Source organism: Cyclopterus lumpus, chromosome 13 (genome assembly GCF_009769545.1).
Source record: "Cyclopterus lumpus isolate fCycLum1 chromosome 13, fCycLum1.pri, whole genome shotgun sequence".
NCBI classification, from domain to species: domain Eukaryota; kingdom Metazoa; phylum Chordata; class Actinopteri; order Perciformes; family Cyclopteridae; genus Cyclopterus; species Cyclopterus lumpus.
The window spans coordinates 18767760-18780259 of record NC_046978.1 but is presented as its reverse complement, the minus strand read 5'-3'; the positions used below and the strand labels follow the sequence as shown (position 1 = coordinate 18780259).

The window sequence follows — 12500 nt, the reverse complement described above, 5'->3', positions numbered from 1 at the left end:
TTCAAAATGATCAAACGACAACAATAATATCAAAACATCCCATCATCACTGGTCAGCGGTCGCCACGGAGACTCGAAAAGACGACGACGTCGCCCTTAAACCACGCTTTAAGGGCGGGGCTACGAGGTTGATTGACGGGTCTCTTTCACCAGAGACGTACACGTCACGATCCTTCGTGGGACCGCTCGTGGACCCTTTGAGAGGACCCAGGTGATAAAGGAGCTGTTGAAGCTTCTTCTCCGTGATTGGATGACGACTCGCCGGCTCCAGACCGAACGTCTCCAAACTTTTGCTTTTACTTCTGCCTCCGTTTGATCACTTAGCCCACGATCCTCCCGTCTGAGAGAGCAGGTGTAATTACGATAAAAGCTCGCCCACCCATCTCTTTTGTCTCCGAGGTCTCTCTATCACCGGCGGTAATGGTCCCCCCCCCCCCCCGCCCCCCTCCCTCCAGCAGCTGATGTCACTTTGCTGACACAGCTGAAAAGCCCCGTGAAATAATGTGGTCGCCAATCAAGTCCCGAGAGACGTTAAGAAAACGAAACGGTGGAGCGATGAAGATGGAGAGAGGGGGGGGGACCCGGCTTTAAGCCAAGAGACACGACGTGTGTGTGTGTGTGTGTGTGTGTGTGTGTGTGTGTGTGTGTGTTCTTTAGGAGAGAGGTCAGTGAGTGTGTGAGACGTTACGTCAGGCTGCGTCTCAATTACTGGCACTGCACCAGTAGAGACTGGCCCTTAAGAATCCATTTAAGAGAATCACTTCAGCTCAGCAGGGAGCTAATTGGCCGTTTCGCTAAGTCCCGCCCCCCTCCAGCGCAGACCGGCCAATGGCATCCACCAGATCTGAGCGGGGTCCGACAGCTATCCAAAACGCCGGTCCACCAACCAATGGGTGACGTCCTGGCGGCTAAGTCCTCTTCTATGCTCGTCAACTAAACATCCCTCGATGTCACATGACATAAGAACTGACCTGACAACAGTTTATAGCTCTCTGGACATCTGGAATGAGTTGATGAACGCGCCCTAGCAACAGATAACGACAGCTTCCTCTCCTCCGTCCTCACATCTGGATCTTTACACGGAGGACAGAGCTTCAGCCCAGTTGCTTCAGCCCAGTTGCTTCAGCCCAGTTGCTTCAGCCAGTTGCTCCATCCCAGTTGCTTTATCCCAGTTGCTTCATCCAGTTGCTCCATCCCAGTTGCTTCAGCCAGTTGCTCCATCCCAGTTGCTTTATCCCAGTTGCTTCATCCAGTTGCTCCATCCCAGTTGCTTCATCCCAGTTGCTTCATCCCAGTTGCTTCATCCCAGTTGCTTCATCCAGTTGCTTCATCCAGTTGCTTCATCCCAGTTGCTTCATCCAGTTGCCCACTCTGAACTGAAGGTCATCGCCTGTGCGTGACAAAGTTTTAGCTTTTTTGTTAAGTGGCCGGTGACCCTGTGACTCTGCGTGTGCATGTGCTCATGTGTGTGTGTGTGTGTGTGTGTGTTCATGTGTGTTTTCATGTGTGTGTGTGTGTGTGTTCATGTGTGTTTTCATGTGTGTGTGTGTGTGTTCATGTGTGTGTGTGTTCATGTGTGTATGTTCATGTGTGTGTTCGTGTGTGTGTGTTCATGTGTGTGTTTTCATGTGTGTGTGTTTTCATGTGCGTGTGTGTGTGTGTGTTCATGTGTGTGTGTGTTCATGTGTGTATGTTCATGTGTGTGTTCGTGTGTGTGTGTTCATGTGTGTGTTTTCATGTGTGTGTGTTTTCATGTGCGTGTGTGTGTGTGTGTTCATTTGTGTGTGTGTGTTTATGTGCGTTTAAGCCACAAGTGCCCCCCCCAGGAACACTACACACAGCTGGAGCCACTGCTGATAAAGCTGCAGCCAACAGAAGCCTCCTCGCACTAAACACACACACACACACACACACACACACACACACACACACACACACACACACACACACACACACACACACACACACACACACACACACACACACACACACACACACACACACACACGCACACAAAACTGCAAACACACACAGATGAAGGAACACACACACACACAGAAACACAGATAGTCCAAGAGACAGATGCGCTCACACATCAACGATAAAAAAAAAAGAAGAAGAAAAAATCATCCGGCGTGACTTGGATATCAGACACACAAACAGGTCTCCAAATCGCACACCTTCACACACACACAAACACACACACACACACACACACAAGCATCTTTTCCGCTACATCATAATTTAAATCCCTCCTCTACACAACAGCACATTTAAGGGGAAAGGGAAAATATTTCTGCTAAATTAGTTATGCTAATTACAGAGCGGTTCTCAGGGGAGGGGGCTAAATGGCTTTTAATTCTTTTTGCCTGGAAAGAGACGTGGGAGCGAGCCAGAGAGAGGGAGAGAAAGAAAACTAAATAAAAACACACAAACAACCGGCGTTGAAATGTGCCCGGTGACACGGCAACAATGAAGTAGCCGAGTGAACACCTCGGGGGGGGGTGGGGGGGGCCACGGAGCTGATAAGGCTGCTGTTGTCTGGCCGGCAGCCTGCTTTGGGGCCTCCTTCCTCTGTCCGCGGGAGAGAGAGATTGGCGGTGAGGGTAAAAAAGTTTCCGCCGCTAACTTTGTGTCCTGCAGCCTTTTGCCAGCGGTCACGCTGCGATAACGAGCAGATAGCGAGCGGCTCTGCACACACGAGGCGCCCGAGGAGCCCGAGGAGCCGCCGGGCTCTCGCGGCGCCGCGCACGGACGGGAAAAAAATTTAAAAAAAATGTTGGTTCGTTTTTATGTCCACTCACACGATTACGATGAAGGGCACACTTTGGATTCGGGTGCCCGCAGCGCACTCTTGTGGCAGTTGATGCAGATGCATTTAACGTAGAATTAAAGCAAGTGTGTGTGTGTGTGTGTGTGTGTGTGTGTGTGTGTGTGTGTGTATCTTGAGAATTGTCCATCAGATCTACGTCACACCGGGCGGGTTTATTGCCCGTTGGTTTGTCGACTGCCGTTTTGAAGCCTAAAGTTCAGTATTTTGGTCGTCGCCATCTTGTTTTTTTAAATGTTTTGCAACTAGTAGACGAAAGTGACCATATAGGAGGAGTGACGGAAAGGTTGTTTTCTAGCGTTGTTTTCTAGCGTTGTTTTCTAGCGTTGTTTTCTAGCGTTGTTTTCTAGAGTTGTTTTCTAGCGTTGTTTTCTAGCGTTGTTTTCTAGCGTTGCTTTCTAGCGTAGTGTTTTCTAGTGTAGTGTTTTCTAGTGTAGTGTTTTCTAGCGTAGTGTTTTCTAGTGTAGTGTTTTCTAGCGTAGAGTTTTCTAGCGTTGTTTTCTAGCGTAGTGTTTTCTAGTGTAGTGTTTTCTAGTGTAGTGTTTTCTAGCGTTGTTTTCTAGCGTTGTTTTCTAGCGTTGTTTTCTAGCGTAGTGTTTTCTAGCGTAGTGTTTTCTAGCGTTGTTTTCTAGCGTAGTGTTTTCTAGCGTAGTGTTTTCTACCGTAGTGTTTTCTACCGTAGTGTTTTCTAGCGTTGTTTTCTAGCGTTGTTTTCTAGCGTTGTTTTCTAGTGTAGTGTTTTCTAGCGTAGTGTTTTCTAGCGTAGTGTTTTCTAGCATAGTGTTTTCTAGCGTAGTGTTTTCTAGTGTAGTGTTTTCTAGCGTTGTTTTCTAGCGTTGTTTTCTAGCGTTGTTTTCTAGCGTTGTTTTCTAGCGTAGTGTTTTCTAGCGTAGTGTTTTCTAGCGTAGTGTTTTCTAGTGTAGTGTTTTCTAGCGTTGTTTTCTAGCGTTGTTTTCTAGCGTTGTTTTCTAGCGTAGTGTTTTCTAGCATAGTGTTTTCTAGTGTAGTGTTTTCTAGCGTTGTTTTCTAGTGTAGTGTTTTCTAGCGTAGTGTTTTCTAGCGTAGTGTTTTCTAGCGTAGTGTTTTCTAGCGTAGTGTTTTCTAGTGTAGTGTTTTCTAGCGTTGTTTTCTAGCGTTGTTTTCTAGCGTTGTTTTCTAGCGTAGTGTTTTCTAGCGTAGTGTTTTCTAGTGTAGTGTTTTCTAGCGTTGTTTTCTAGTGTAGTGTTTTCTAGTGTAGTGTTTTCTAGCGTTGTTTTCTAGTGTAGTGTTTTCTAGTGTAGTGTTTTCTAGCGTTGTTTTCTAGCGTTGTTTTCTAGCGTAGTGTTTTCTACCGTAGTGTTTTCTAGCGTAGTGTTTTCTAGTGTAGTGTTTTCTAGCGTTGTTTTCTAGCGTTGTTTTCTAGCGTTGTTTTCTAGCGTTGTTTTCTAGCGTAGTGTTTTCTAGCGTAGTGTTTTCTAGCGTTGTTTTCTAGTGTAGTGTTTTCTAGCGTTGTTTTCTAGTGTAGTGTTTTCTAGTGTAGTGTTTTCTAGTGTAGTGTTTTCTAGTGTAGTGTTTTCTAGTGTAGTGTTTTCTAGCGTAGAGTTTTCTAGCGTTGTTTTCTAGCGTAGTGTTTTCTAGTGTAGTGTTTTCTAGTGTAGTGTTTTCTAGTGTAGTGTTTTCTAGCGTTGTTTTCTAGCGTTGTTTTCTAGCGTTGTTTTCTAGCGTTGTTTTCTAGCGTAGTGTTTTCTAGCGTAGTGTTTTCTAGCGTAGTGTTTTCTAGCGTAGTGTTTTCTAGCGTAGTGTTTTCTAGTGTAGTGTTTTCTAGCGTAGTGTTTTCTAGCGTTGTTTTCTAGTGTAGTGTTTTCTAGCGTAGTGTTTTCTAGCGTAGTGTTTTCTAGCGTAGTGTTTTCTAGCGTAGTGTTTTCTAGCGTAGTGTTTTCTAGCGTAGTGTTTTCTAGCGTAGTGTTTTCTAGCGTAGTGTTTTCTAGTGTAGTGTTTTCTAGTGTAGTGTTTTCTAGCGTTGTTTTCTAGCGTTGTTTTCTAGCGTTGTTTTCTAGCGTAGTGTTTTCTAGCGTAGTGTTTTCTAGTGTAGTGTTTTCTAGCGTTGTTTTCTAGTGTAGTGTTTTCTAGTGTAGTGTTTTCTAGCGTTGTTTTCTAGTGTAGTGTTTTCTAGTGTAGTGTTTTCTAGCGTTGTTTTCTAGCGTAGTGTTTTCTACCGTAGTGTTTTCTAGCGTAGTGTTTTCTAGTGTAGTGTTTTCTAGCGTTGTTTTCTAGCGTTGTTTTCTAGCGTTGTTTTCTAGCGTTGTTTTCTAGCGTAGTGTTTTCTAGCGTAGTGTTTTCTAGCGTAGTGTTTTCTAGTGTAGTGTTTTCTAGCGTTGTTTTCTAGTGTAGTGTTTTCTAGTGTAGTGTTTTCTAGTGTAGTGTTTTCTAGTGTAGTGTTTTCTAGCGTAGAGTTTTCTAGCGTTGTTTTCTAGCGTAGTGTTTTCTAGTGTAGTGTTTTCTAGTGTAGTGTTTTCTAGTGTAGTGTTTTCTAGCGTTGTTTTCTAGCGTTGTTTTCTAGCGTTGTTTTCTAGCGTTGTTTTCTAGCGTAGTGTTTTCTAGCGTAGTGTTTTCTAGCGTAGTGTTTTCTACCGTAGTGTTTTCTAGCGTAGTGTTTTCTAGCGTAGTGTTTTCTAGTGTAGTGTTTTCTAGCGTTGTTTTCTAGCGTTGTTTTCTAGCGTTGTTTTCTAGCGTTGTTTTCTAGCGTAGTGTTTTCTAGCGTAGTGTTTTCTAGTGTAGTGTTTTCTAGCGTAGTGTTTTCTAGCGTTGTTTTCTAGCGTAGTGTTTTCTAGTGTAGTGTTTTCTAGTATAGTGTTTTCTAGTGTAGTGTTTTCTAGCGTTGTTTTCTAGCGTTGTTTTCTAGCGTTGTTTTCTAGCGTAGTGTTTTCTAGCGTAGTGTTTTCTAGTGTAGTGTTTTCTAGCGTAGTGTTTTCTAGTGTAGTGTTTTCTAGCGTTGTTTTCTAGTGTAGTGTTTTCTAGCGTTGTTTTCTAGTGTACGTAGTGTTTTCTAGCGTAGTGTTTTATAGCGTAGTGTTTTCTAGCGTTAGTGTTTCTAGCGTAGTGTTTCGTAAGAGGTAGGTGTTTTCTAGCGTTGTTTTCTAGCGTTGTTTTCTAGCGTAGTGTTTTCTAGCGTAGTGTTTTCTAGCGTAGTGTTTTCTACCGTAGTGTTTTCTAGCGTAGTGTTTTCTAGCGTAGTGTTTTCTAGTGTAGTGTTTTCTAGCGTTGTTTTCTAGCGTTGTTTTCTAGCGTAGTGTTTTCTAGCGTAGTGTTTTCTAGCGTAGTGTTTTCTAGTGTAGTGTTTTCTAGCGTAGTGTTTTCTAGCGTTGTTTTCTAGCGTAGTGTTTTCTAGTGTAGTGTTTTCTAGTATAGTGTTTTCTAGTGTAGTGTTTTCTAGCGTTGTTTTCTAGCGTTGTTTTCTAGCGTAGTGTTTTCTAGCGTAGTGTTTTCTAGTGTAGTGTTTTCTAGCGTAGTGTTTTCTAGTGTAGTGTTTTCTAGCGTTGTTTTCTAGTGTAGTGTTTTCTAGCGTTGTTTTCTAGTGTAGTGTTTTCTAGCGTTGTTTTCTAGTGTAGTGTTTTCTAGCGTAGTGTTTTCTAACGTAGTGTTTTCTAGCGTAGTGTTTTCTAGCGTAGTGTTTTCTAGCGTAGTGTTTTCTAGCGTTGTTTTCTAGCGTAGTGTTTTCTAGCGTAGTGTTTTCTAGCGTAGTGTTTTCTACCGTAGTGTTTTCTAGCGTAGTGTTTTCTAGCGTAGTGTTTTCTAGCGTAGTGTTTTCTAGCGTAGTGTTTTCTAGAGTTGTTTTCTAGCGTTGTTTTCTAGCGTAGTGTTTTCTAGCGTTGTTTTCTAGCGTTGTTTTCTAGCGTTGTTTTCTAGCGTTGTTTTCTAGCGTAGTGCATCGTTATCTAGCGACGCCTTATCTTGCGACAGGTCTCGGTGTGATCGGGGCCTGAGACAGTTGAAGTCCAATAACCATTAACAACAGTTGAATGAATCTCATTGTGCTGAGAATAAATATTACGGGAAGATAATTACTTTGTTCTCTAGATGTTTGTTGCTGTATCCTGATTTCAACAACGCTGGACGGATGTGTCCTTGACTTGGAAAGATGTAGATGTTCTCATCTCCAACTATGACTGCAGAGGAATATATATATATGCACATACACACACACCAAATGCAGTGCTGGAGGCAATCTGTCATAATAAAAAATAATAAAAAAACAGTGAAGCATGGCATTCAAACAGTTTCTCTGCTCCATAGCAAAAAAAAACCAAAAAAAACAGAAGCAGTTGTCGTGTTTGAAAAGTATTTCCCAGCCGGCGGAGGAGTTTAATCAACGAAGGTACGTCTTTAGAAAAGCGGCATCGGATCTGGGGATGCACTTTTATAAATTAAAGATGGTGCCGATTCGGTCGACAGCGTTTGTGACACCATCGACGCTTTTACACGGAAATATGTGACTCGTAAAAAAAAAAAAAAAAGAAGACAGTTGAAAGGAAGAGCCGGGGATGTAATCATCGAGCTACATATACAGTACAAAACTGTCCTCGGGGCCGAGGGAACGGCTTCGGGGAGCTTTTATAAATCAGTATCATTGCGAGTGTCCTCGGTGACACAAAACACACAAAAACACTGTACATTTAAATCTCTAAACATCTCCACGCGCTGTTACTTGAGCCGGCTAAACGCACACACACACACACACACACACACACACACACACACACACACACACACACATAGTTTCATTGTCGGTCCCTCTCCAGCATGGGGGCTTTAAGCAGAGGCTGGTTTTATGGCTTTTAATTAGTGCACTGTCACCATAGCAGCAACCAGCTGGCAACCCGCCACGTCTTCACACACGTGCGTAAACAATGGAGGGAGGGAAGCAAAGAGGCTTCAGAATGTCAGCCACCGGCCTTTATTATGACGGGGGCTGACACAAAAATGGCCATTTGTGTATCAGTTACTCACCTGGTGTCACCTTGTGACCTTGTGACCTTGTGTCCTTGTGACCTTGTGTCCTTGGAGAGGCTTTTCTCTCACACCTCCGAAAAACGGAGGAGAGTCTTAGTGGTTTAAAGTGAATGGGGAGGGGGGGGGGCCTTTTAACAGCTAAAATAAATAAAAACATGAAACTCACACTCCAGTCGGTGGTGGTTTTTGTTATGGATTATAGGTTTTAAACTCAGCCTCCTTTTATTTAAATTCTTTTAAAGACTTTTCTCCGTGAAAAAAACAACGTTTTCTGGCCACATGCTTAAAATCGGAGGAATTGTTTTAAATCGTAGTGTTTTTGAGAAGAAAAAATGTGTGTGTGTGTGTATGTGTGTGTGTGTGTATGACACCCGTTTACCTGAAGTTAGGTGCGGAGGCCCATTCCAGAGCCAGGCAGGCCAAGTCCACGGCCGCGTACACCAACAGGAAGAAGATGGTCACGATGCTGGCGATGGTGTTGAGCTTCCCGGAGAAAAGCACCAGCTAGAAAAAAGAAAAAGAAAAAAAGTTTTATTTTAAAAAGCACCGTTCCTGCAGTTCACCCTTAAAAATCCTCTCAAGTCAACCGCGTGATTTGCATCTTCACGCGCCGTCAATACAAAGCGATGAATCATCTGATTCATAAGGAAATTACAGAGTTTACCTCACTGGTCGTCTATCTCCACCCGCTCCTCGGACTCTAACGCCCCGATGTGTGGCAGCTACAGACGTTTACTCTGAATACGGTATTTACAAAAGAAAAGCACATTTACCTTGTTAAAATCTCCCAAAAATCTCCTCCTTCTCCCACATTGAAATGTGGGTGTTTGTTGGTCTTTGTTATATATCGATTGATCGAACATGAATCCTTTCAAATCCCCTTTTTCATGAATAAGCAACACGGCAAGTTATAATGTAACCTTCACTAAAAAAAATCTGTTTCTTTCACTAATAAGAGCAATTCAGTTTATGAGCTTCAATTATATTAAGATATAGAAGAAGAAGAAGAAGAAGAAGAAGAAGAAGGCACAAAGTGCTTCTCATAGACAATGTTGTATGATCAAAAAAAAGAAAGGAATTGAAGAACTGTAGAATACCAGCACAGTTAAGACTTCATTGACAAAAATGTCAAATATAAATCATCCGAAATGCAAAAAAAGGGAGCACTTGGAAACCAAGTGAACAAATAACAGTGTTCAAAGACACCGTTAAATTTAAATCGTTCTACCTTTTCTCGGGGACCCCAGAGGGATCCCTGAGGGACCCCGAGCTCCACTTGGAGGGTAATGGTTCCCTGGTAATTAAGACGGTATCTCGGCCGCATGCAGGCAGCTCTGTGACAACACTGAGTATTGATCAGGTCTGGAGTTGACAGTTCTGCTGCTTTAAAAAAGTAAATGTACATACAAGAATAACAGATTTTTTTTTTTTCCTCACAAAATAATCAAAAAGAACCATGATCATTTACGATTAGAGTACCGATAAGAGTATCGATAAGTACCTGTATCCATAAAATCCTAACGATGCTCATCCATTACACGCGATGGCCCAAAAAGATCACTTTTAAACTCCCTAACTGATTATTTTTAACGGTGCACGGTCGGGATTTGTGGTCATATTTGTCTAAAAAAATCTAATTATTTATCCATTATGCCGCATTGCCCCAAATGTATCATGTCAAAAACGTCATCAACATCCCAGCGACTTCATTTTAATCCTGAAAGTGCATTATTATTAGTAATAAGTTGAATGCGATGTCAAATATCGGCGCTTCTATCCAGGCGTAAAAATACACTCTTTCCAAAAAACGTGCCGTGATGAATCGTGAACGCTCTCAAACCACGAGCAGCGAAACCGTCCCCGTGGCTTCCTTCCATCACATGCACCATCAACATGTGCATAAACGGGAAAAGGTCATTATAATGTCTTCTGAAGTGGATGAAACTATTTCCGTGGAGAGTGCTTTTTTTTTTGTCCTTCTCTTTCTCATCTCTCTGAGACTGATTGCCCAGAGGAGGAGGAGGAGAAAGAGGAGGAGGACGAAGAGCAGGAGGAGGTAACTACTGTACTCAAACACAGAGGCTTTCTCCCCAATTACTCCGCTGCAGCCGGAGTTGGTTTTCCTCCGGCTCAAGGGCGTATCATCGGTGTTTATGGAGGGGAGATCACCAACTCTGTGACCGTGAAGCAGAAGTGAAGCTCAAGGGGGTGAGAGACGAGGGGAAGGTGATGGCGGGGGATGGAGATTAACGATGTCGCGTCATCGACAGGCGGTCAGAAAGAATGACGAACCGAGAGAGAGAGAGAGCAAAGGAAGAGGAAGATGATATAACGGAAAAAGAAGAAGAAGAGGAAGAAGAGGGTAAGAAAGCGTCTCTGACCTCTGGCAGTCAAAGTCAGTGGGTGTCCCCCGAGAGTCGTCTCTACCAGAGCATTAATTAGCCATTAGCTCAGACACGGGCCAGCATGGACAACTGCTGTCACCGTGCATGTGTTTGTGTGTGTGTGTGTGTGTGTGTGTGTGTGTGTGTGTGTGTGTGTGTGTGTGCGCACTAAATCTCCTCCCGGTATGTTTTTTTTTTTTTTATGGCCATTTGAAAGAGTGATTTTTCTTTTACTGGTAAGCGGTGTGCATAAATTGCCATAACTTTAGCTGAAATAAGGGGGCTCGCAGAGGCACTTATAGGAAAGAGAAAAAATAATTGAGAGGAAGCAGCTGAGTCGTGTTTTTGGACTCCAAAGCAAAAAGCTTTTTGCAGAAGTTTACAGGTCACAAGTGAGTTAGAAGCCGGTACGGAACGACGGCTAAGGAAGCGGTTGCAGTAAATAGAGATTCATGAATATAATAATAAATAAAATGTTGCACAAATTGTACCCTTATTCCGTAGGATCAATTAATGACAGAATTTGGGGAATCTTTGACATTAAAGTTGGCAGATTTGTTTGTTGGTTCATTTGGTTCAACTTAGTTTCCAGGAAGTAAACTTGACTTGAAACCACAGCTGCAAAAGTTCGGTCACCTTTGGGTGCTAAAGCCTCGATCTGGCATCAGCCACAGTGTGCCGGGTGACACTGTGGTTCAGAAATATAAAGTGGGGGCTTTATAGGTGATTGAAGCCTCGTTTAGAGCGTTTTTCTTATTATTTTTATATCCTGATTGTATTCAGCCAAAAAACACAAGTTTTGCAAATCGGATCCAAACCACATTTGGAGTTGGATCGGATCCGGTTCCAATCGGATTCCTACAGACGCAGTCCGGACTTTCCTATGACGATGGCTTCTCTTTTGGTAAAGGTTAAGCCGGAGAGGTTATCGGACATCCAGTCCTTCGACAGAGGGAAGGCAGTCGTGCGAGGTGAAGAGTTCACTGAGGTCATTTCACCTGAACGAATAGCAGTGCATCGTCTGCATAGCGGTGGTGAGAAATACACTCAAATGAACCAGATCCTCAACACCTGAGGCCGTCGGCCAGAAGACGACGGGTTGCTTCCTTCCTTTTGAGAATGAAACCCAAGTGAAGGAGTTCCAGTGTCTTTGGGGAGGTCTTCTTCATTGGGTGAGATGAACAGGTGGATTGTGGTGAAGGGCTCCTGGTCTTCCCACCCGTCCCCTTTTGCCTTAAAGAGTTTTCTTCAGTGGGTGAATGGGCTCAGCCCTGAAGGGGAAGGAGCTCAGAAATCTGGCAGGAGTTTGAGTAGAACACTTATTTTTTTTCATGCAGCAAATTGTGGCTCGATTTGTTCTCAAAATAGTGTTTTTGAAAATGGGTTGATGTCGTGTGGGAGGCTGCGGTGATCGGCAAAAAATTGGAAAGCGATTTCACGTAAAGTTTCTCAAGGGTTCTAAAAATAATTTGCAAATGTTTGGGGGCGTTAAAGGTTCGGAAAGAAGAAGAAGAAAAAAGACACTGATGTACAATCTTGCCCATGCAATGTCCATCTCTTTCATTGTGTTTATCATATTTTATTTGTATTTTGCTTTCAGCTTCCCCTATTCAGACCGATCCTCTTCTAACTACTCTTTCAACCTCTTCTAACTACTCTTTCTCCTCCTCATTTTGGTTTCACTTAAATGCCTCGGCTCCCTGCCTCCTCCTCCCTCATCCTACTCCCTCGTCCTCCTCCCTCCTCCTTTTCAATCCAGCGGCGTGTGAGGCGAGATTACAATCAGACTTTTTGTCATCAGTGAATCATTCAGATGGCGGAGGAAGAGGCAGAGAGAAAAGAGGGGACGAGAGAGTCAATGATCTCTGATGGAAGCGGTCGGCACAGCTAACGATTTCCATCTAATTGCTCCTCCTACACTCCTGGAGATTGGCGAGGGAGGAGGAGGAGGCCGGGAGAGAGAGAGAGAGATAGAGAGAGAGGGAGAAAGAGAAAGCAAATAATGACAAGCCATTTAGGCGCTCGGCCCTGATAATGATGGAATGGTCCGGCCTATTTGCTCTAAAGATTCTCCACCTCCTCTTTGTCTCTCCATCCTCACGTCTTTATCTCTGACGGTAGTCGGGCTGAGTCTACGTCTTTCGCCCCCGACGCGGAAGACACAATAGAGGAGAAGAACTCGACAGGATTTATTTTTCGGGGCTTTGTTTGTTCTAATTGTTTTATTTATTGAACTCCAGTTTTCTCTCAGTCTGCCGATGGTTAGCACACCGTTTAGCCCGTTCTCCAAGAGATGTT

At 43.6% G+C, this 12500-nt stretch overlaps 1 protein-coding gene across 1 annotated transcript in view; it reads right to left on the bottom strand.

The window, feature by feature from the left end:
- The window catches only part of zgc:153039 (uncharacterized protein LOC767698 homolog), a 41667-nt gene that overhangs the window by 7438 nt on the left and 21729 nt on the right, over window positions 1–12500 (bottom strand). The window contains exon 9 of the mRNA XM_034547869.1: window positions 8198–8322. Within this exon, the coding sequence (XP_034403760.1) occupies window positions 8198–8322 (125 nt within the window). The remainder of the gene's footprint in view (window positions 1–8197; window positions 8323–12500) is intronic.